Raw genomic sequence first — 24,529 nt, forward strand, 5'->3', positions numbered from 1 at the left:
AAAGCTTTGTAAAATTGCCAAAGTTTTTTCAAGTTCAAACATCTACCCAAATAATTTGCTGTGGGGATGTACTTTCTCTGTTCCTCCCGTTTGTTACAGTTTTAACATTGTAATCTGGTTTATTCCTTTTGTGTTCTTTATAGTTTAGGAAACAAAATAGTCTAAATGTTAGCCTTCGTATGATACTTGTATACAAAGAAGAGACTAACGGTTTTACCAACTGATTTAGGTGTAATAAAATAGTAAGTGATATGTGTATCCCTGATAATAGAATGTTAGATTATAATCTGTTCTTTTTCTAAATCATATGAATATTTAGTAATTGTCATTAAATTTGATCTTGTATACTTATTCTTTAAATGGTAATGGAACCATCCTGAGCCAGGCACATTCATTATCATTTTCTAGGCAAAAAATCATGCAAAGCTGGGACTAAAGGAAGTGAAGAGTAAACTAAAACACAAGGTATGTCATATTCATTTTTTTCCATTTTACCTTGATTCTTGTATTAGTTTGAAGTTTATACTTACAAATTAGAAATTTGTGTTTTTAATGACATTTGAAATATGCTTAGCCCTTTGTTCAAGAATGTATTTTTTATAACAAGCCCTCTGGCAACTATCTGCTCTTCTGTATGCATTCACTGAATAATCTCTTTACTGTTTGAATATTTTATCACAGAACTATGGAAATCTTCAAAGATGTTTTAACAGGATGTATGTTTTCATAAAGTTAATTGCCTTGATATCACAATTGAAGTTCTTGCTTTATGCTAAGAATATTTTTAAAAGATATCTTTTGTGTAGAAGTAACCCAGGAATGCCATCATTTGTTTTGATAGTCTCATTCCAATAGTAGTTACTTTAAAATGAAGAATGTTCTTAATTTACAAAATATTATGTATGTATTTAAGTTATGAATATTGCAGATATGTAAATATGTGTATATGTGTGTTGATTTTAATTTGTATCTTCGCAGATTTTATTATCAGTTATGTTTTGAATTTTTACCTTTGGAGAAAACATACTACTTAAATCTTCCAGTGTAGTGATAGCAAATTATCTTTATATAAATTTTATTCAGATTATTCAAAGTAATCAAAGATTTTTAATTATTTTTATTAAATTAAATTTATCAGTATAAATAATTAAGATCATTAACCTTATTTAATTAAATTTATTAATTTTGATTATAGAAAAATGCATTTTCTTCTTAAATAGATTCTTTACACTTAAAGCTGAAGTGTTATTTTGCTACTTGTATGTATATCAGATACTTTGTTTATTAATCTAATACATTAGTAATAAAAGGAGTACTTTACAATTATTGCCTGTATATTTTTTCATGTGTAGGAAAATGAAGAAGATTATGGGACCTGTTCTAGTTCTGTACAATATACACCAGTTTACAAATTACACAATGAAAAGGGAGGAAACTCAGAAAAGCGTAAGCTTGCTCAGGTAAGTAAGGTTATTTACCCTTCATTCCCCCACATTCTCAAATTATATAATTCCAATAAATTATTTAGGAACAATTTGGATCCACTAATTTTTTATCTTATATGAAAACCTGCAGTATTGGTCAAGGGGAGGAGTTAGTGGAACCTGGGAAGGCTACAAGGGGATTGAGAGTCAAATGTTTCAGATATCAGTCTCTACATGCTTTGTTAGCCCATGCCCTCATAGATCTCATAGTCCAGTGAAGGAAAAGACAATTGAATGTGTGATTCTTATAGAGTGTGAATAGCTTGATGATAAACTGGAAATCATAGGATTCCTTTACTACAAAAATAAAATCAATCTTATACATGGGTATTTGGCCATTAAAATAGTCTATAGAAATTAAAATCTGAACTACTATAAGTCTATCCTATTCTAAAGTTAGATTATTTTATTTGCTATAAATAGTTAAAGCTTCTTTTTATATGCTGATGCTACTTAAAATATTGTTTCAAGTGACTGAGTGTTCAGAATCATAGCTATAAGTGTTCCTGGTTTTTTTTTTCATAAGTACATTTATGAAGGCTCTAACTAAACAAAATTGGTATATACAAAATTGGATCTTAAGTGGCCTTAGAAAACTAGCTTCAAAAAAGAATTCTTGAGTGGACTGTAGCTACAAAATTACAGAACTGGAAGTGGCTGCAAAGCTTCATTTATAATAGTTGCCAAGGTTTGCAGATGAGAAAGTTGATAGCTAGAATGGTCACAACACTTGCCTTAAGTCTCATAACTTATCAGTGGCAGAAGGAGGCGAAAAGCCATTTCTGATGCTCAGTTAGCTTTCCTGGATAGCCAGGCACCACAGAAGTATACATGGCCATAAGGTGCTTCCAGGGTCTTTGTCTTTGAGCCCATTTTGTGCTGCTGTACCAGAATACCTGATGCTGGGTAATTTGTAAAGAACAGAAGTTTATTTCTCACAGTTCAGGAGGCTGGAAAGTCCAAGATCAAGGCACTGGCACCTTATGAGGCCCTTCTTGCTGTGTCATCCCATGGTGGAAGGCAGAAAGGCAAGAGAGATGAGGGGGCCAAACTCACCCTTTTATAACAGCACTAATCCCACCCAAGAGGGTGGAACCCTCATGGCCCAATCACCTCTTAAAAGTCCCACTTCTTAATACCATTACAATGGCAATTAAATTTCAACATGAGATTTTGAGAGGACAAAATTCAAACCGTAACAACAGTCTTTAAGAATGGGAAAGGATAGCGAAGCTGTACTGAAACTCTAGTCCTTTGTAAAAAAAAAAAAAAAAAAAAAAAACAATCCCATTAATTCAGTCATTCATCAACACTATATGCCACACACTTTTCTAGATACCAGGTATATATAAAAGGAAAACACAAAAATTCTCTGCTTTCATGGGACTGTTTTTGTAACATACTGAGTATTTCCTCGTGATTATTCATTTATTAAGCTGATATTTTCACATTAGAATTGTGTGATTGTAGCATACTGATAGTCCGTACTGATTGTCTGTTCTAAAATAAGCCCTTCAATAAAATAATTATTCCCGAAGTCAGAAACCTTTTCTTGTTACTGCTGTTAACTGGAGAACATTTATTAATGTGTGAACTAATAATGGATTTGCTATTGATTTTTCTGTTGTTTTTTTTTCCCACCACTAATATGTTCAATTCTTGTCTGTTTTCAAGCTTTAACATCTCAAATACTGTTGTAAAATGTTTATGGCTTAATATGGAGCATTTAGGTTATCTTTACCATGGCGAGTAGATTTTCTGTGAAAACGAATATGAGATCTTTGTTACCTATAGGATACTTTAAGATGTAAAAAAACATGATTTATATTGGAGAAACACGTTTCCTAAATATCAGTTTCAAATTACGACAACTACTATTAGCTCCTCATATTTTAATTAATTTATTTTTCATTACAAGTTGATGGTTTATAATTATATAAATTTATAGGGTCTAAAGTAATGTTATGATTCATGAATGTAATGTGGACTAATTAAATAAAGCTAGTTAACATATCCATCACCTCAAATACTTAACATTTTTTGCGGGAAGAACATTTGAAATTTACTCTCTTAGCAATTTTAAAATGTACAGTACTCTGTTATTAATTATATTCACCATGCTGTAAAGTAGATCTTAAAAAAAAATTTTAAAGTCTTCTTTCCTTTAACATGCATAGCATTTTTATGATAATGTAATTAAAAAATACATTACTGATTTCTGTTTTTGTTTTCTGTTAACTTCTAGAGACAATTTCTTTTTTTATTATATATATTTAACGTGTATAACATGATGTTTTGATATACATATACATAACGAAATGATTACTGCCCTCAAGCAAATTAACACATCTATTATCTTACTTGTTTTTTTGCAAAGTAAGAACACCTAAAATCTATTCTCTTAGTAATTTTCTAGTATACAATACAGTATTATTAACTATAGTCCTCACACTGTACATTCTGATAGAGAAAATTGTATTAGGTTATGGAAAACCTTATAGAATAATGGGTTCCATTCAGTGTATACTTACACTAAGTCTTCAGGGCTACTATATATTATCATTAATTCAGTTATCTGCATTGATTAGCATTTTATGGTTTACAGTAGACATGACAGCAATAATTATAACAGGAATTGAGAGGAGTAGGGCTTATTCTTTAAGAATTCTAACATGATTTTCCTACCTGCTGTATAAGAATTGATTAAACATACATGTTTAGAATTGTGATGCAAATGTTGATAATATCTGAATAACAATCTTTAGTTTTCAAATGATAAATATCTGAGTTTCAGGAAACATGTATACCCAGTATGTATGTTTCTTTGTATTCGTTATGTGTCCCATTATATAAATAGGTAAATATATCTGTGTGTTGTATGTATCTTTTTTTTTTTTTTCTCTGAGACGGAGTCTTGCTCTGTCCCCCAGGCTGGAGTGCAGTGGTGCGATCTCGGCTCACTGCAAGCTCCGCCTCCTGGGTTCACGCCATTCTCCTGCCTCAGCCTCCCAAGCAGCTGGGACTACAGGCACCCGCCACCACGCCTGGCTAATTTTGTTTTTGTATTTTTAGTAGAGACGGGGTTTATGTTAGCCAGGATGGTCTCGATCTGCTGATGTCATGATCTGCCCGCCTCGGCCTCCCAAAGTGCTGGGATTACAGGCATGAGCCACCGAGCCTGGTCTGTGTTGTATATATCTTAATAGCAAAATTTTTAAGAGTTCATATCCTGCCTACTAATACCTATTATAATTTAGGATTTTGCTTGCATTTTTTTCTGTAATTGAAATTTGATTTTTTAGTTTTAGATTCACATATGTATTTAACAAAGAGCTAAATTTTGGGCCCTCTAGCAATTGTTTTCTGCTACATTTCACCCTTAATTTTTTTTCCCAAGGCTTCCAGAGTCCATGCTATCTTGCATTACTAATGTTACTTCTTTGAATTGATGTTGAGTTGTTACTGCTTTGAAATGATAGCCAATTGGTGGCCAACAGTTTATTTATAAAAGCAGAGCGGGTACATTTACATTGAAATTATCATCAAATCCTTGATTTTAATTATTTAGTTTTAATAGTGTTAGCAAACTCACAAATTAAATAAAATAATATCAAGCCATTTATTATAAGGATATAGGCATTCTTTAGGACATCTAATTGCAGGAATATATCTAGGCTTCCGGTAGGATTAGAACTAGGAAATGGAAAAAGTAATCAGGGAAGAATATCAGCTTCTCTCCCTACTCGTCTCGTCTCGTCTCGTCTCGTCTCGTCTCGTCTCATCTCATCTCATCTCATCTCTCTCTCTCTCTCTCTCTCTCAATCTCTCTCTCTCCCTCTCTCCCTCCCTCCCTCTCTCTCCCTCTTTTCCTCTCTCCCTCTCTGTCCCTTTTCTTCTTCCTCTTCTTTTCTCCATCTTCCTCCCTCTCCCATCCCCTGTTCCTTCATTTCTCTCCTCCCCTCCCACTCCCCCTTTAATGCTTGGCCTGTTCTTTCTGCTTATTTGTTCATTGTGCATTCTGTAGACTGGTTTTCTCAGCTTCTCTGTGTCCTTGACACAGATCTTATAGGCCCTCAGTTGAAGCAGCCACTAGAAATGGATAATAATTCTAGAATCCACTTCCTTAAGGAAGAATGTAATCAGCTCACTTGGACCGGGCATTAATTCTTCGTTCAATAAACTCCAGCCAGAGAGGCAAGGAGAGTACCATGTTACCGAGGACACAGGAAGGGCAGTAGAAGTGAGTGGGGTGAACAGGGGAAGCAGTTCTCAGAGAAGTGGTTTTAAGGACTGTGACAATATCTCACAAGATGTCTACTGTTTCTGATTGCTTCACACTATTTTGCTTTTCCATGTTTAATTTACCTACAGTTAGTGTGGTCAAAACATATTAAATGAAAAATCCCAGAAATAAATAATTCATAAACTTTTAATGACATGCTGTTCTGAGTATTACTATAATTGTTCTTTTTCAGTATCAGTTATTGTTGTTAATCTCTTACTGTGCCTCATTTATAAATGAAACTTTATCATAGGTATGTATGTTTAGGAAAAAACATAGTTTGTATAGGGTTTGGTACTAACTGTACTTTCAGGCACCCAGTGGGGGACTTAGAACATATCCCCCGTGGGTAAGGGGGAACTGCCATAATGCTATTTGCCAAAAAGTCATATTTGCAAAATAACAAAAACAGATCTGCATTTTTAAATGCCTGGAGGCTGGAAATTTGTACCACAAATCTGGGGTTTGATAAGTTTAAGGTCAGCCTACCCTAATGGATTGATGTTGCCTTAATTCTCTCCTGAGAATTGAGCCACTTACACTAGCAAAAAAGGCTACAGGTGGAAATGAATTTAGGGTACTATATTTGCACATTGGGCAAGGAAATCAAAAGGCATCAGCCATAGTCTGCTGCCTTTTCTTTGCAGTCTGATATTGCAGAAGCTTCTTTGGTTCACTTTTTTGGAGATAATCCAGCCCCATTGATTTAAGTGAAATATGATACAGTATGTTATGGAAGAGGCAGAAAGCTGATGCTAGAGCCACGGGCATACTGTCGTATGATGATTACCAAATCCAGGAATTCTCTTACTCCTAACTCTCCAAGTATAATAATATTGGTATCTGAGTATATTAAGATTTTCAACTAAATATGTAATATTTCTAGAAATATTTGGATGTCGTTAAAGGCAAAGTCTAGTTATCAGTATGTATGTCAGAGAAACTAATGTCTATTCATTTATATTCTACCTATTTCCAAAAATACTTTAATATCTTACAAAGAACCGTAAAAAGATTAAACTGTATTAAAATTAGGTAAGTTTTAAGGCAGAGAAAATGTTAAATGTAGTAAGAAGCTGTTAAGGCCTATTCCCTGCACAGCCAAAAAGAAGAGAAAAGCACAGATACATGATTCATAATCTGCAAAGTTTTGGTTTTTAAAAAGTTGCTTATGAATTACCCAGTCATTCCAAAGAAATAGGTTAGATGTTTTAGATCCACAAATCTTTTCAGTGTCACAAGAGTTCACATTCTGGTGGAGGTACCTAGCAGAGACAAAGACTTTTGTTTTGGAAGACAGAAATTTAGTTTTCTTCATTTAGTCTTTTCTGTGCCGTTTCTATTATTTGAAATGCTCAGTCTCATTAATACCTCTCTCAAAGACAGCTTAGTTTACTAGCTGTTGAACCTCATTTAAAAAGGTGAAAACAGGTACAAGTGGAAATAAAATACACTCTTTTCTTCCTACTGTAAGGCTACTGAAGAGTAGCATCACTGTCATGTTAGAACTGGCTCAAGTATCCAAATTCTTTCAAAAGATTTGTTATGTGGTGAATTTAATTGCCTAAAGGCAAATTTCTGCAGGGACCTTTGTGATTTTTGTAATCTAGATAATTTTCATGTTCCTACTACTATTTTTCAAACTTCAATTTTTATACAGTTGAAATAGTAGAAAAATGCACTAGAGCAGCCTCAGAAGACCTGGGAAAGATGGACAGTTTTGTGATAACAGTGAGGCTGTCTGTGTATGTTTGTATTTACGTGATTCATTTAAAACTTCCAACAATCCAGTCAGGGCAAGAATTATTATCCGCGTTTTTCAGATTTAGAAACAAATGGAGACTAATAAATGTGCCCAGAGTTCTACAAGTAATAAATAGCAGAATAGGAATTAAAAAGCAGGCAGACTGATTCTAGAACTTAGGTACCTAACCACTATTGTCATGCCTTTATGTTGGATGGAGTGATTGTAGAAGAGGGATAGTTAGAAATAAGGATATGGAGTTTAGAGCCAGACAGAACTTAACTTTGAAAAAGGTGCTAGGATTTAACATTGAGCAAAACAAAATATCCCTAAGCCTTAATGTTTACATTTGTAAAATAATAATACAAGTTATTTTCCCAGGATGCTATAGGCATTATAGATAATGTATATAAAATATCTGCCACATAATAAGTACTTGATAATCGGTAGCTGTTTGTTTATGGTTACCGTATCATATATCTTGAACTCCAGGTCTCTGTAGCAGTGGCACCATCTGATTTCTCTCTTGGTAGTTATAGTCCAGGATCACTAATAATCTCTAATCACCAAAGTAGTTAGGACTCCTAAAATTATCCATCTTCATTCTAAGTAGGGATGACCATAGATCCCAGTATATGACTTGAATAGAAATATAAAACTTATTGTACCAAGAAATATCTTATTTATAAGTTTATAAGACCTTGAGTATGTCATGTTATTGTGAGTAAAATTGAGTATAGTCTTCACTCATCCTATTCCTAGTCCATTTGATTATTCATGTCAGAGGTGGATCTCAGTTGTCTAAAGAACTTTACATTTCCAGTTTCCAGCTAGACTTGTCAGTGAGAGACTTTATTTTCATCTGTTTTTCAAAAGATGAAAATGGGATTATGATCATTTAAATTCCAAGAATGTATTTTAAAGTAAAACATTATGAAGTTTTACAATCTGTGTGCTGTAGAAAAGAACAAAGTTCTAAGCCTGTGTTTTAAACCTATTTTCCATTATTTAGCTTATCTTTGGAATAGATTATGAATCTATAGTCCACATCCAACAAATAGTAATTTGTGTGCTGGTCTGCTAATTAGTATGGCTGTTGCTCGTTTTGTTGATGAGGCTTAAATAAATGTCAAGGGTACAGCCATGAAGATCTCCCAATTAGGCTCCACATTTGTAAAACCCAACCCTTTTCCCTTTTGTGTAAAGATGACAGTTCCAACAGCAGCCCCAGCCTAACAGGACTCCAGGGAAAGGATCCTTCTCTGGTTTTATTGAAAACAGGGCCAGTGAGTCCACTGAGAATATAGCCACTGGTCATGGTGCAGAACAGTCTTAATCCTATGTACTTATGTTCTTTCATCAGTTTTATTTTAGAATAGAATACTGGAGACTTAGTGAAAAATATAAGATAACATAAATCTATAATCTGAGATTATGTTTAAAAATACTTACTCGTAAACATTTACTAACATTTTCTTTTCTAAGAATAAGAAATTTCTTTAAATAATATGTAAAAGTTATATATATATCTGAGATATTGCTCCATATTAGCCATGCGTGGCTTAGTCTAGCAGTTATAATGTGTATGTTTCTGTGTGTCTTCATGAGACTCACAGACACCTCAACTATACTAGTGAACAAGCATGAGAGCTTAGCTGTATTACAAGTCAACATTAACAGATGGATGGCCCTAAGCAAGGCAAAATCACCACAACAAAACCTAGGGAAAGTGGGGGACTGAAGCTTTTTGTTGTTAAGCCCTATTAAAACCCTGGCACACGCACACACACACAGACACACACACCCACACATACACATGTGTGCACGTGCACACACACACACATATATATACACATATATACATGTATATACATATATACACATATATACGTATATATACATATATACATATATACACATATATACATATATATACATATATATATATATCACTCTTAACTATTTCATGTCGGGAAAAATAGCAATATTTTTAGATTTTCAACCTCCAGTTAATTATGTAAAAACAGCATGAGAAAATGAGTGGAAAGTTATTTTTCATTTGCAGTGTGATACAAAGCAGTATGCTTGTTGATAAATACTCTCACTTGGAATGTTACCCAAATAAAGTGTTTACAAATAGAAATATGTTTAATAGTCACAATTTCTACTATTAGACCAAGCACTATTAAACTGGTGGACGTTTATTTTACTTAATATAGTCACATACAGACTAATAGTTTTGAGGTATAAAGAGTTATCTTTTGAATGCACAAATAAGAATGTTTTAAGCATAAAATATAATCTGTGATTTTATATTTTTATCCATTATACAAGGTGATATCACACTTAAAAATGAAACTTTTTGTCTTTTTGAATCTTTATGTATTTAATGGTTTATAAAACATTCTAATGGATTTGTGGAACATAGCACAATAGCTATGAGTTCATTTTATAGTTGATGAGTAACATACTTTTATATTTTAAAATATGCTCAGAAGTCATATATACTTTTATGCATGCAGAGACTTACAAGTAAAGCATTTCAAAGCCATGTTTTGATTGAACAGGGACTTAAGAGAAATCTCAATATGTTAGCATCTTATTTAAAAATATGAGCAATCAAATAGTTTATTTTTATATATAATAAATGTCATATTTTAAAATGCTACAGACGTAATTTTCTGTGAAACTTATAAGAAAAGAATATCTTAGGTTCTCTTAAATTACTTAGTTCCTAAGCATAAGAAAAGATGGGATGTCCACACCTAGTAGGGTGTGGTTTATAGTATTGTATTTATGAAACACTTTTATTCATAGGAATTCATTGGACTCTGGGAATAAAATAAATGTAATTAAATACAGTGTTTCTTGTTCGGATGATGTAATAGATTTCGGAAAACTGTATACTTGTTGGGATCTTTGGAAAAATACTATCTATTGAATAGTTTGCCTTACTGGTCAGGAAAGAAATGGTGTACTCAGTGTTTATAGAGGAAAGTAACCACTTACTTTTGACCAAGAAAAAAAGTGACTGTAAATCAAAAAAAAGAAAGATAGTTGTTACATGGGGTGAGAGTGGGGCAGAAAATTAGAAAGAATACTTTACTTTGTAAAATAAACATTTACAAAATAATACAAATAATTGAATCAAATCATGATAAGCAAGACAATCTTTATTTTTATCACTGTGTAATTTGGCTCAGTATTGAGAACACTGTTATCAAGCTGAAATGTTAAAGTAATAAGAAAATATTGTAAAACTTCAAGCGATAGGCCAGGCACAGTCGCTCATGCCTGTAATCCCAGCACGTTTGGAGGCCGAGGCAGGCGGATCACTTGAGGTCGGGAGTTCAAGACCAGCCTGGCCAACATGGAGAAACCCCATCTCTACTAAAAATACAAAATTAGCCAGGCATAGTGGTGCATGCCTATAATCCCAACTACTCGGGAGGCTGAGGCAGGAGAATCACTTGAACCCGGGAGGCAGAGGTTGCGGTGAGCCAAGATCATGCCAAACTCTGCCTCAGAAAAAAAAAAAAAAAAAAAAAAAAAAACCTTCAAGCGATCAACTCTTTTGAAATAAGTTAAGTGAATGTTCTTCTTTTAACACACGTCCATGTCCATAAAAAAAATGCTGCCTAAATGAAAACACATTTTAGCAGTCAGCGTTCCAAAGATATATGTAGACTAATTATATTAATACTAATGTCAATAATTTATAAAATTGATCTTTTGAGTTCACTTTGAAAAATACACTCTCCATATTGTTAATGTGAAAGAAAGTTATTTTTCTCTTTTGTTTCTCTGTTGAAATAATATTAATTTCCAAAATATTAAATTTGATTATAATTAAATGTTTGTTTTAAATCAGTTATGGATTACAAGGGTGCCCTCTAGTGGACATTATGTAGTACTTTCCTTAAAAGAAGATTGTTACACAAAAAATTTTTAGCGCCTTTCAGAATAGTGTGTCTTTTAGAAACACAACAGAATACACATTGAGACATTTATATTGTCATAAGATTATTCAAGAACATAATTCTATCAAAGAAATAATTCAAAACCAGCTCCTTTCAATAACTTGCTTGGACTTCATTTTTAAAATGTTTAGCTCTGCTGAACAATACTAGTATATTAATAACATATAATGGAAGATAATCTTTTTATGTGAACATGTTCAGTATATATTTTGAGACATTTTAAAGTTGACATGTACCTTAATGTTGTAATTTTACTCTTCAAATTTATTGCCAGAAATGACTGTCATTTATTACAATGTCTTGAAACAAAAACAAAGGTACTCAATTTCTCCATTTAGTAAATCTAGTGAATACTACCATTCTAGACTTTACATCAGTAATCACATCATTAATATTTTTTCCTCCCTATATTCTGTCCTATTTGACTTTGTTTTTTTTCCCTGTTGCCTTTTTTGTTTGTAAGGGGTCTTGATTAAATTAACAACAGTTCTCTATTCCAAAAGTGCCTACCTTTTGTAAACAAATTATTATTGTTTTCCAAGAATCTTAGGATAAAGAAATGCTGATTTTCTTCTGGTTTTGAATATAGAGCTGCTTTTAAAGTTTGTCAGAGATCAATGCTGGTGTTGATGAAAGGAAAAACCAGTCTTTTCTTTGTAGGTACTGCTGCTGCCTATTAGTGTCCCCCAAGAGAAAGGAATTTTCAGAAATGTCAATAGATCTCTAACTATGGGGGTATAATAGGATCTTATAATTTGAGCTGGATTTGTATCTGCTACACATTGTTATATTTCCTAACATGTTTTCCTAACATAAAACACTAGAATAATACATAAATATCTTAAGTTGGCCTGTGCGCCTATACTAATTACAAAATAGGACTATGTTTTTCAACCTTCTCTGAAGTTTCTTTATGGCTTTTCTAACATATGAATATAATATCAGTTATTTCACAGATCTGTTCTCTTTTTGCCCTTATTAGTGTCTTTGACGTTTATAGTAAATGCTTTTGAAAACTAGTATTATTTGATTCTGACACCAAAATATAATTGCAATTTCTGTTAAGACCTTTGATTCATTTAACACCAGAAGCATTTTAATACTCTACTTATGTGTGATTCCACACATACACATTTGTGTTCATTATATATTAATATGGTAAATCTGAGAAATAAAATGCAGCTATAATTATTTTACTAACAAATATTTTAAACCTTAGCTGTATATTTTTTGAAAACATAATTTACTAAGGTGATTGAAAATAATATGGTTCTTTTCTTCAGTACTGACTTTTAAATTATTTGTCCCAGCTAGAAAAGTCATCTTCACATTAGTTAGTGAGAGGAACTGAATTCTGTGTCTTATTGATAATACAGTAGACTTGTCATGTATTAAGAAACCTTTTTAAATGTTGAAATATTGAAACCCTGTCAACAAAAGTGAAATTGCAAATAGCTTACCATTTATCAAAGGGTTACTGACTTATTTATTTTGTTTTGAGAATACTATTTAATAGTCTTATAAAACTTGTATTTGCACTGATCAATAATCTTTTGGTCCTGAAAAGTTAGTGCAGGGTCTTTGGTAGAATTTGCATTTTCAAATATTAAAGACCAGAAAAAAATAATGAAACAATGTATTTTAAAAATTTAAAATTGATATAATTACTCGGCATATAAACTATCTTTAAAAGTTGGCTAAAAGTATTAACAGTTCACAACCATACTACATATAAACACAGGTGAATAATGAGACCTCCTGTGAATACAAGACCTTCTTTCTACCTATTAACACACTTCAATGAGAGACAGTCTTTTAGAATCCCTGATAGAGTGCTGCCATTGAATGGGTTTTTATGTAGTTTCTGATTAACAATGGGGAAATGAATTATAAACTACTGTGTTTCTGGGATCTTTTAGATAGAAACTAAACTTCCTTATCTGTGTTCAGTAAAAGCAGTCTGTAAAGGGGTCAGTTCTGATTTCTCATATTCTCTCTAAAATCTAATATGCAGATTTCTTTAGTCAAATTCTAGAACAGACCCCAACTTAGCATTAATAAGCATTTAATGCATTGTGAACAGAATGGACATACGATAATGGAGAGTCTGTCTAATTCAGTTCAACACAACCAGTATCTAGCGTGTGCTGGTTTACAGCTTTCGAGATTGTATACCTCCTCTGAACACCTACTTTGTGCTAGGCCTGCTGATCTAGAGTTTTCAAGATCACTTATCTCCTCTTAACTTACTAAGGACCATTATTTACAAATTCAGAAAGACTTTACTTCATTGATGTTTATTTTTACTCTTCCTTTTTACATCCAACCATCACCCTCATCACTTAATAGAAAGACCCCCTGTGGGAATGTAAAGATTCCAGGCTTTGTAGTATAAGAGATCAGGATCAGAACAGTGTGCCGCTTGGATGGTATGTGAACTTGAGTAACTTTCCTAACTTCTCTAATCCTCTTAGCCCTCAGATCTATAAAATATTGATAATTATATCCACTTCCATAGAGTTATTGTGAAGATTAGAATTAGTGTAGTGACAGAATTTGTTCTTCCAGCAGTCACCAGAAGTTTCATAAATATTAGTAATATTGTTTATATCCTGTCAACTTTTAACAACAACATACCAAAAAAAAATTAATGAATGCCAACTATGTGTTGGGAGCAGAATGAATTAGACTGGTTTCTAATATCCCTCAGTTCTTGGATGCTCTTGTTTTGTTTCTTCTTGTTGATTTTTTTGTTTGTCTTATTTTTCCTGCTCTCTTCTTCCTTTGTGTTTCATTTTGAATAATTTCTATTGACCTGTCTTAAAGAGCACAGAATCTTTCCTTAGTCTTCCAATGGGCCCATCAGAAGAATTCTTCATGTCTTACATCATTTGAATTTTTTTTTATCACTTGACTTAAAAAAAAAGTAGATTCCATTTCTCTGCTATCATTCCATCTATTCATGCATGTTGTCCATCTTTATTTTTCTTGCTTTTTCATGTCTTATAATTCTTAAATGAACAATGGACCCCATGTATAGAAAGAGGTAAACAGCATTTACACCCAGAAATGGGTAGAAACAGTTAAATAGTATTTACACCTAGAAACTGGCAGGCTTTTCTTCTATCATGCTGTTTGTATAAGAGGCTGAGTCCATCGGAAAATGAACTGGATTTTGATTTTGTTGATATCATTGCCTGTAATGGGCTGCTATTATCTTGTGCTTAGAGTAGAGTCTTCTAAAGAAGGTACTGGAAAGCTTTCTCAGTGTTCTTGCTTCACTGTGAGCTATCAGCAGTCCTGGAACCCCTGAGCTATATAGAGGCTTTTCTTTCAATGTTTTTGCCCCTCCAAAGTAGTTAACATCTGTGACTAGTTAGTTGATCCTAGCCTTATGTGTTCTCTATGCTTGTCTTAAGTGGGCCATGCGCCCCCGTGCCTTAGGAGTGGGGCTTTCTTAGCATCCTTCCACGTTCTTTTCATGGCAGAGAAACTTCCTTATATCTGTGATTGGTCTTAGGTGGCCGAGGCTTTTCTGCCCTGCTCAGTGGTAGTAGACCTCTGCTTGGTATCAATATAGGATTCTGTTCTTAAGAAGGTTTCTTATTCTTCCCTAGGGCAGATAAAGGTTTTACTTCTACATTTCCCCCAGCAGTCTTGGGAGGCAGTGAGTTTGTCAGCAGTTTAAGGCTTTTGTTTTATATAAATGAATGTCCTCAAAGGTCAGTGGGACTTCATGCCTGTCCCTGTGCAGCCTGTCACTTCCTGCAAGCCTGAACCACCAAGGGGAGTGCTTTTCAGTCTCCTGTACTGCTCCCAATTTTTCTTATGAGCACGAGGTAGTAGAGTTACCTCAATTGGAAATAAAATTAAAGAAATTTATATATGGAAAAGAGCTTGCGTGTGCAAACTCCCCCTGTCTTTGAGACGCTCAGCTATTCTAAGCTGACATGTTAGCCCATGGTTGGCCTTTAAGACCTTATTGACATTTTAGCAGATTTTTTTCTTACCTGTTTATAAGGCAGCTACCTCTTCCCTTGTGCTTTGCCAATGGTGAAATTAATCCTGTCTCTCATCTCTCCTTGGAGGAGCTTCTAATATATGAAATTCAGTTTACTTGGTTGACTTGCAACACAGGTCTCATAGGTTCAACAAAAATTATGATTTTTAAAAAAGATTATCCAGCTTTTTCTCATTGTTAGGATGGGAGTGACATTCTCTTGCAGGTTTTACCTTCTAAGTTGAAGTGGAAGTGATATTAGAAGCAAAACAAATGAAAAGATATGATTCTTAGTCTCAAGGATTTGGTAAGAGAGGAATGTACTTAAAATTAAACACTGCCTTTATAATGGAGAATATATCAGGTGACAGTTGAGTGGTAGAGAAATAAGTGAATAAAACTGACAAGGATTCTGAAATCACTGTGGACTGGGAGAATTGGTAAAGGGTCCTTGGATGTGTTAGGGCCACATCAGAATCTTTCCTAGTGACCTAGTCTCACATAGCAGTCACCTGCTCAAGGAATGTAATTCTGATGCTTGTGTAAAATTTTGTGTCCTTAGCCTAATAATAACAGCCCTTAATCAACTGAATTCATCAGACTTCACCAAATACGTATCTTGATAATCTTCCAGTGTACCTTTTTGCCCTGACACGTATGTTTTCAGCATATTTCGCAAAGTATGTTCAGCTCTTGTCTCTTCATCCTGACATCTCACCTACCTGGAACATTAGCACTCTTATTATTCTGTAACTACCACTTGCCTTAAAAAATGAGATTTATAGCTTGCCATTTTTAGAGCTAGCCTTTCTCAGGCTAGTTCTTGGACATTTATTTCTTCTGGGTCTCTCTGGACTTATTTATCTAGCATAGTTATGATGAAAACAGTTCTGTTCATGAGTCAGAACACTTGGGTTGGAGTCACATTCTGTCACTTATGATTTACCTTGTCTTGCCCAAGTCACTTTGCTTTGTTAATCTTTTGGTTTCCTAATATGTAAAATAGAGAAAATGTTCACCAAATTTGTTGTATAGTAGATATTTAAATGAAATAAAATACAGTACATAAAGTAGCTAACACATTGAAGCAAGTCAATCATGGGTAAGTCTTTTAACTCTTTAGTTATTACCATACAAATTAAAACACATCTTTTTAAAGCTTGTTTTGAATTATAAACTGCCATGCATTTTAAGATGTCACTATTATAATTCTACATTATTATTTAATTTATTCACATATTATTTCATGCAGGTATTTTTTTCTTAGGCTGCAAAATACATAAGCTTGGGGATTTGTTGTAGACTTTAGATAAGCAAGGTAACACTTCTGGATCTCAGTTGCCTCAACTGTAAAATGGAGGGTAGTACAGATTGTACCTACTTTCAAAAAATTTATGTATTACAAGCATCTTAATTTTCTTATGTCTAAAAAGTTATATTTTCTCATTCGTCTGCCTATATCCCTTATTCCTCCCCCTCCCAAACCCCGGGAATTTAAATTTACCCTGCATTTTGCCTTTTTAATATTTGTCTGCCACCTGGTGATCAAAATGGTAACTGCAAGGTTAACAGTCTCCTTGGTGCATCAGGGGAGTGATTTTCATCATTCTGCTTTCTGATTCACTTTCTGGAAACCATTGCAGTGAAAAGAAAGATTTATTTTGCTTACTGTAACCAAACTAAACTTATTTCTTGAGATCTCTTCAGACATTAAGTTCTATGATTTTGTGTCTTGGTCCTTCTACCTCTGTCACATTTTGTGTACATTTTCTTACATTTTTTTCTTTGATATAAAATACTTTTCCTTCTTGTCTTTACCAGTATATATTTTTTCACTTAGTGTCCACCTGTAGGGTCAGTGTTTCTAGTAGAATATCTCCTCTAATAAGTTGTATTGCATGCTGATAGCCTTTTTCATTAGTTTAGTACCTTTTCACATTCTTAGCAAGCATCCCTTGTTATACGAATGTTCACTTCATGAATTTTTACATATATTAGATGTGTACTTGACATTTTACATTTTCAGGGGAGCAAAACTTTTACAATTATGTGTGTTTAGGCCCTAGGAGCAGCCTAATTGAGGTTGTGTGACATCCAATTCCCCATTTTATTCTTAATTCTTTGTATCAGAATGATATAAAACTTTGCTTATTTTGTTTTCTCATGATGTATTTTACATCCAAAAAAATGTACCCTTGTTTTGCACAGTACTGTCTTTCAAGAGAGTTACTAATTTGCACAGCATCAACATGACTAGTGAAATAACCAGTGTTAATGTGATAGCTACACCAGGTCTGTACAGTTCAGAAACTTCTATACCTTCTTATTTGATCTCAGAATTTACCAATGTTTATAATATGTAGTTACAGTTATATTATTAGCTGACTGGACCTATTTTTTCATTATTTAGGAACATCAACAATTTGACACTACTTATCAGTATTAATGGTCATTTATGTAAGATTTTCATCTATGATCAAAAAGTTTATCAATTATGTTCATACAATGAGGAATAAAGTTTTTATTTATAACTGCTCTACTATATGTAGTATTTTGGCATTTCACCCTATATTTTTTAAGTGTCTTGAGAAAAGGGAACATCTTTTTCATTTATTTTGTTATGCTTCACAGCATGGAAGGCAGTAGTATGCATGTAATAAGTGCTTAATGGATGTTGAAGTGAAGAGATGCTAAGAACTGAAAGAAAAATGAGATACATCTACTGACTTTCAGGGAATATGCAGTAGCAGCTTTCAGTAGGTTCTCAATAAATATTTCTTGATTAGATGGCTTTCTATTGCTCTTCATTATCAGGACCTGTAAGTCCAGAGGCTATCCCATGCCTGCCTGCCCCTACTAAATTCTCATCTCCCATACTTCCCTGCTAAATCTATGATTTCCCCCACCTTACTATTATAATCCCCCTTGAATTTAAATTTCCAGCTTTTGCCTTCTTAATATATGTCTGCCATCTAGTGATTAAGAGGATAACTGCAAGTCTTAATGGGCCCCTTAAAAAGTCCCATGTACCAACATAAGCCCCAATCCACAATGCACTAATAGTTACCTTTCATTCCTTAGTATTTGCCCTGATTGTCCCACCACTGGACATTTGCACATATTGCTACATCTTCCATCATCTAACTAACCTACTAACTTTTCAGAGCTCAACTCAAATATCTTTCAGGGAAAGACTTCCCTTGACCTCCCACACTAGGTCAACTTCCTGAAGGGCTTTCATAGCAATCATAGCTTAGTACAAATTAACCGAAGTCGTAATTTTTATGCTTATTTGTATGACTGTTCAATTTAATTCATGTCTCATTTACTAGAATATAATATCCATGAGGACAAGGAGCCTCTTCTTAGTCATCACTGTACTCTAGCGTGTAGCCCAATGCCTGGCACAAAGCAGGCATTTCTTTAATCTTTGTTGAATGAATGAATATAATACCCTTCTGTGCCTCATGGACACTAAAAATGTTTATGTCAGTGAACTAGTATAGTACTTTATCCTTTATGTTTTTCTTATCAGTTCATTAATAAGTTCTCAGCAAAAACTACCTACTATGTATAAAGATATTCATTTATTCAGAAAACATTTCTGCCTGACCTAAAGAATAATTTTACAATAAAAATAAACTTATGACTCATATTTTAATTAGCTCATTAATTAATATGGAAACCCCAGTAAGGTGGTATAAAGGACAATCTGAAAAAGAGAAACACTCGAGTACTGACATGTATATGCTGACAGATACAAAACCATAATATCCACAATGTAATAATTACATCTTCACTGGACAAAATTTACTTGCATCTCTATGGACAAGAAACATTTGCATTACCGTCAGTCTTTCACAAGTTAATTTCTATCTTTACAGAGCTATAAAAATAGAACCTATGAATGGTGCAGACCTGTATAGTATCAGAAAAACCTGGAAAAGAATGCTAGACAGCACTCAGCATTCCACTGGGAGGATGGCAATATTTTTTTTGCCCATTTCAAAGTCTTTCACAGTTTTCCCGACAGTCTCCCCACTTGTGTTCATAATAATCTCTAAGATTGTTCTTAGTCACAAAAAGAAGACTGTTCTTACTAGATTTGGCCTATTTATGTTGGGGCAACCAGAAAGCTAATTAACCATTTAAGCCTTCTTGAGTTTGCATTGTAAATCTAGAGCCATGCAGTATTGACTAGCTAAGCCTTCAGAATTTCCTTACTTATGTTAATTTTCATAAGAAACCTCAGATTGAGCCTATATAGTCTCTGCTATTTGCTATCTTGAAGCTAAGCAACTAAGCCCAAGAAAACTTGCCACCATATGGTTTACCTGAAACATCTGTAAATTAAGGTGAGTTCCTCTTGAGATTCTCCAAATTTGCTAAGGTTCCTGGTTTTCTAGAAAAGGGCCTTCCTTACCCCAATAAGGTTGGACTTTCTCAGGCAGACAGCATGTAAGTTTTCCTGGGAGGGTTTTGTGGGCATTAACTGCATAAATACAACAACCTCTTTGTTCCATTATAGTGGATTGTCATTACTGCCACTTAAGATAAGGCCTTGGTTGTACAATTTGTCCAATTATATCCTGGCAAGATAGTTGAAGACAATGAAAGATGCAGAGCACTACAAAACTTGATAACCCCCACAGGACCTTCTAGACAGCATTCATAATTCCACTGGTCAGACACCTCATAATCATTTTGCTCCTTTCAGAGTCTTTTGCAGTTTTCCTGGAACTAGTATGTATGACACAATGTGCTAGATTCTGAGGGCACAAGAGATAAATTAGCAAGGCAAGGGGTCTGCCCTCAAAAGCCTACTGTACGGTGGGAGAGAGAATGTAATGGCATATAAATTAATTGGTGAGCAAGGGAGTGTTTCCTGGAAAGATAAACTCTTGAGCCAAGGTTTGAAGGATAACTAAAAAAAAACAAAAAACAAAAAACAAAAAAAACATGGGGAGGCTGGGGGGAAGAGCCAGGAAGAAAGAAGTTTTGGTAGCATGTCAGCCCACTTGTAGGACAGAGGCAGAAGACATTGAGAAGTATACAAGAGAAGGAGATGGTGTAGTAGTGTGGAGCAAACATCTCTATGGCAGGTGAAGCCTCCAGAGAGGCTGCCATAGCCAGATCCTTCTGTGCAAGGCAAGTAGTATGAGCTTTATCCTGAAGACTGTAAGGGGCCATTGAAGGATTTCTTTAAATAGGAGTATAGCATGATTAGGTTTGCCTTTTGAAAAGATCACTCTGTCAGCAATTTACAGACTGTAACATTCTACAAGACAGAATAATAGAGACTCAATATGGGGTAGGCAGTTACTACGTATTTTTGAATGGAAATCGATGTGTATAGACAAAGACAGTGCAAAGAGGATAAATGTAAGAGAAAAGTGTTTCTTGTAAAGGAATCATATGCAAAGGTCCTGTGCTAGGACAAATCAGGACAAATATAAGGGGTTGAAGAAGGCCATGTGATACCTTTGGTTAGAACAAAGGGAACCCTAGGGTGCAGACCTTGAACTTGCAGGACCTAATGAATGAAAGGCAAGTGAATGTCATTTATTCCTTTTTTCTTTTCATCAGCAAATAGTTATTGAGAACCTTCTGTAAGCTGCTATTCTGTACTTCCCCCAAGTAAGGCAACAGCCACATTTAATTATTCTCTGAATTTCTAGCATCTCTTTAATCCACAAACACCCAGTAAGCACATCCTCATTCATGCTACTACTGTCTTCCATGCTAGGAAGGCATATACAGTAGGGTGCAAAGGGCACAAAGAAGTATGAAATTTGAATCCCACTTATAGAGAGCTCTGAGTGTAGTGGTGCAGGCAGACACATGAGCAGATAACACAATGAGATTAATAGTACATTTGCCAAATGTTTACCAAATATGTGGCCATACAGAGGAACACTTACCAGATAAAGCTTTCCAGAGGCTACATTTGAGCTGGATGTTGAAGGATAAGTCACTATACCCAATTGTGTTAAAATAATGTATATATCTTTTATTTTTATTGTGTGGGTTGAGATTATTTTTCTCTATCATAGTCATTTACATTTCAGGTCCTGCATAGTTCATATGCATGTTTTTAGTAATGATATGTCTGTGATTTGTTAACCTAGATGAAGATGTACTGTTACTGGCTGGGTATTGGCACCCTTAAGAATACACAATATGTTTTCTGCAGTCTAAACTTACTTACTACCATTTCCCCACAAAAGACCTTTATTTTTAAGATTGTGACCAGGCCTTTTTTCCCTGTGTTGTTATGTTCCGAACATGGGGAAAACTGTCCTTTATTTCCCCTGAAAGCACTGTGCTTCAGAGTCGCAACCCACCAGAACACCATCAGCTGCTGAGCTTGTATGGACCCAGATTATCTCTACTGCTATTCTTCTCTGTCTTAAATGTCGATTACATTATGATTATCTTTCTCCTTAATTTTTTCTCTTTTTTTGTGACCTTAACACAATTATGTAGAAGTCATCAAGCAATTGACATATTCTATCACCTGTTTGGACGTTGTTATTTCTTATATATAAACTGCAGTTCCTAATGCAGGTTGATATATATTCAATGACTATTAATTAGAAGAAGCTTATTTCATATATGTAAATAATTTTAAGTACATAAGTACATGTATAATAAGTATGGATAACACAAAGGTCAACAGCCAAGGAAAGGAAAACAACAGATTAATCAGTTTTACTTCTGTTTATAATTTAATTGTAGTGTTAAAACTTATCATAAGATATACTGTTTAACATCCCTATATAGAAATGGATAGAATGCTTGTCTAGCTAGGAAACATGAAACTAAAATGTAAATGTATCTGTGAAGCTTATATCATGACGTAGATGTTTGATTGTGGAAAAAGCAGTAGCTTCATAAAAAAAGTTGGACTTAAAAAATAGAGATGCTATAGTATATGCAGACAGCTACAGAATATAAAGGTAACTTTTGTGGAAGAAAATGAACAAGGGACTTGCAACACAATAGGGAAAGACATAAGTTCTGTTTTCTGGTTCCTAGTTTTGATAAAGTGTGTGTCCTTGGGCAAATTATATACTTCTCTGGGAATAACTCCAGATTTATTGTAGGGTCCATTAGACTTAGAGCTGTTTAGTGTCAAAGACTTGACTTAATTTAACTTCGTAGTACCTGTGTGTATGTGAGTGTTTTGCAAAGTACTCTACAAATATAAACACTGTTGAGTATGTATTATCTAATCTTCCTGTATTAGTTCTTAAGTAGCAGTGATTTTAATTGATAGCAATATAAAGTCTCAGCTTCCTCATAGACTTTGTTTCAGTTTGTTTCATTTGTAAACAAAAACTTAAATGCAGGACCTGCTAGCTGGTATAAAGCCAAGCATATACAGAGCTCAGTGTAAAACTAATGGCTTGTCTTCAGAAACAAAGGATTGTATCATATTTTGTGAGTTTTGGAGAGAGTACATGAAATGTATTTTTCCCACAGAAATATTGCTGTGAGTGGTGGCTTTGTTCTTAGGCTACTCTGCAGATTTCTGTTTAACTCACGTACCTTAAACTTATAGTGATAAAGTGATAGGTCCCAGTTTTAGACAGTTAGAGGCCCCAGATACATTTCTAATCCCTGAACTTATGGAAACCTCACTACACATTCCGAGTAGGGGTTATAAGAGCATATTTTACTACTCATTCCTTCCTTTCTGCCACTCACAAGCAGTGGCATAGAGGGAGTGGAGTAGGGATCAGTTCTATAGGTTCCATAAATTTGCTTACTCTTTGTGGCTGCAATAAAAGAAGACAATTATCTAGATTGGGAACTCAAAATCAGAAGGCAGAAAGTTATTCCTCTCTGGTGTCATGGTTGAAGTCTCCAAATTCAAGTTTACTGTTGTTCATTCAAAAGGATGGTTTGCAGCCATAAGCACCCATAGCACCCAGACTCGAACCTTTAAATGCCATTTCCCATCTACAGAAACCAGTGTTTTTTAGAAGAAATGGCTGATTCCAGGTTTGATGCAGAAAAATTCTAAGTTGAAATGAGACATCTTATTGTGCCAAAACCAGGAAACTTACTAAACACTTCTGAGTTTATGTCAAAGGACACAGGAATCAACTTGAAAGGGCTACCACTGGTAACAGATGGGACCACTAAAAAAAAAAAAACTTTATTTTGAAAATTTCAAACATATGCAGAAGGAAGCAGAAGCTTACAAAAATCCCCAGGAACCATTTATGTAGCCTTCACCAATTATCAACTCATGGCCAATCTTATTTCAGTCACAGCCTCACCTATTCTCTTTCTCCACCATTAAATTATTTTGAAATAAATACCCAAAAGGATATCATTTAATCTGGGAATATTTCAAGATATAGCTCTAAAAGATAAGGACTATTTTAAAAACATAATCATGGTGTATTTCAAAGATGGAACAATTTGAACATCAAGAAGAAGAATTGTGGTGGGTTGAACAACATCAAGTATCTACTAATAATGGGAATTTTAAAAAAAACCCTCATGACTTGCCTTTAGAGATTGTTAGGACACTAGCTTAGCTCATCACTCTCAAAATTGTTAAAAGGAAAGAAATCAAGGATTTGTCCTGCCTGTCCCATACATTGTATTTTGGAATAGTCAAATAGTTGATAAGGTAAAGCTCTTCTTTATAGAATGCCAGCAAATAAATATAGAATTATGCTCTAGAAAAGCATAATTCTTTAGCCCCTAATGAAATAGTGGATTTAGCCAGTGGTTATCATGGAATGCTAAAACCTTCAGGTCAAAAGTTGATAATGAAATGTATAATGGATCGCTCAACGAATCATACCTGAAGTCATTAATGAATCTTAGTACCACCAAAAATGAGATATTTAAACATTATGTGCCTATACATGTTACAGTAAAAATGCACATATCAATACCCATGTAATATTCTTGCCAAAATCAAAGGAAGATGAAAAAGAAACTGAGGGTAAGCTTCCAGAGGTAGCTACCAATTTATAGGAAGTGAGGACAGGATAGCATGTTAAAGGGTATGGATGG

The 24,529-nt window shown here is 34.1% G+C and overlaps 1 protein-coding gene across 4 annotated transcripts in view; it reads left to right on the top strand.

Annotated features, from left to right (window-relative positions):
- Nucleotides 1-24,529, top strand: part of DENND1B (DENN domain containing 1B) — a 251,401-nt gene that overhangs the window by 217,800 nt on the left and 9,072 nt on the right. For all 4 annotated transcript variants that reach the window (XM_063598039.1, XM_003823074.4, XM_008976667.5 and 1 more), the window contains 2 exons: nucleotides 409-465; nucleotides 1,353-1,460. In XM_063598039.1, coding sequence (XP_063454109.1) covers nucleotides 409-465; nucleotides 1,353-1,460 — 165 coding nt within the window. The remainder of the gene's footprint in view (nucleotides 1-408; nucleotides 466-1,352; nucleotides 1,461-24,529) is intronic.

The sequence above is a fragment of the Pan paniscus genome, chromosome 1 (assembly GCF_029289425.2).
Source record: "Pan paniscus chromosome 1, NHGRI_mPanPan1-v2.0_pri, whole genome shotgun sequence".
NCBI classification, from domain to species: domain Eukaryota; kingdom Metazoa; phylum Chordata; class Mammalia; order Primates; family Hominidae; genus Pan; species Pan paniscus.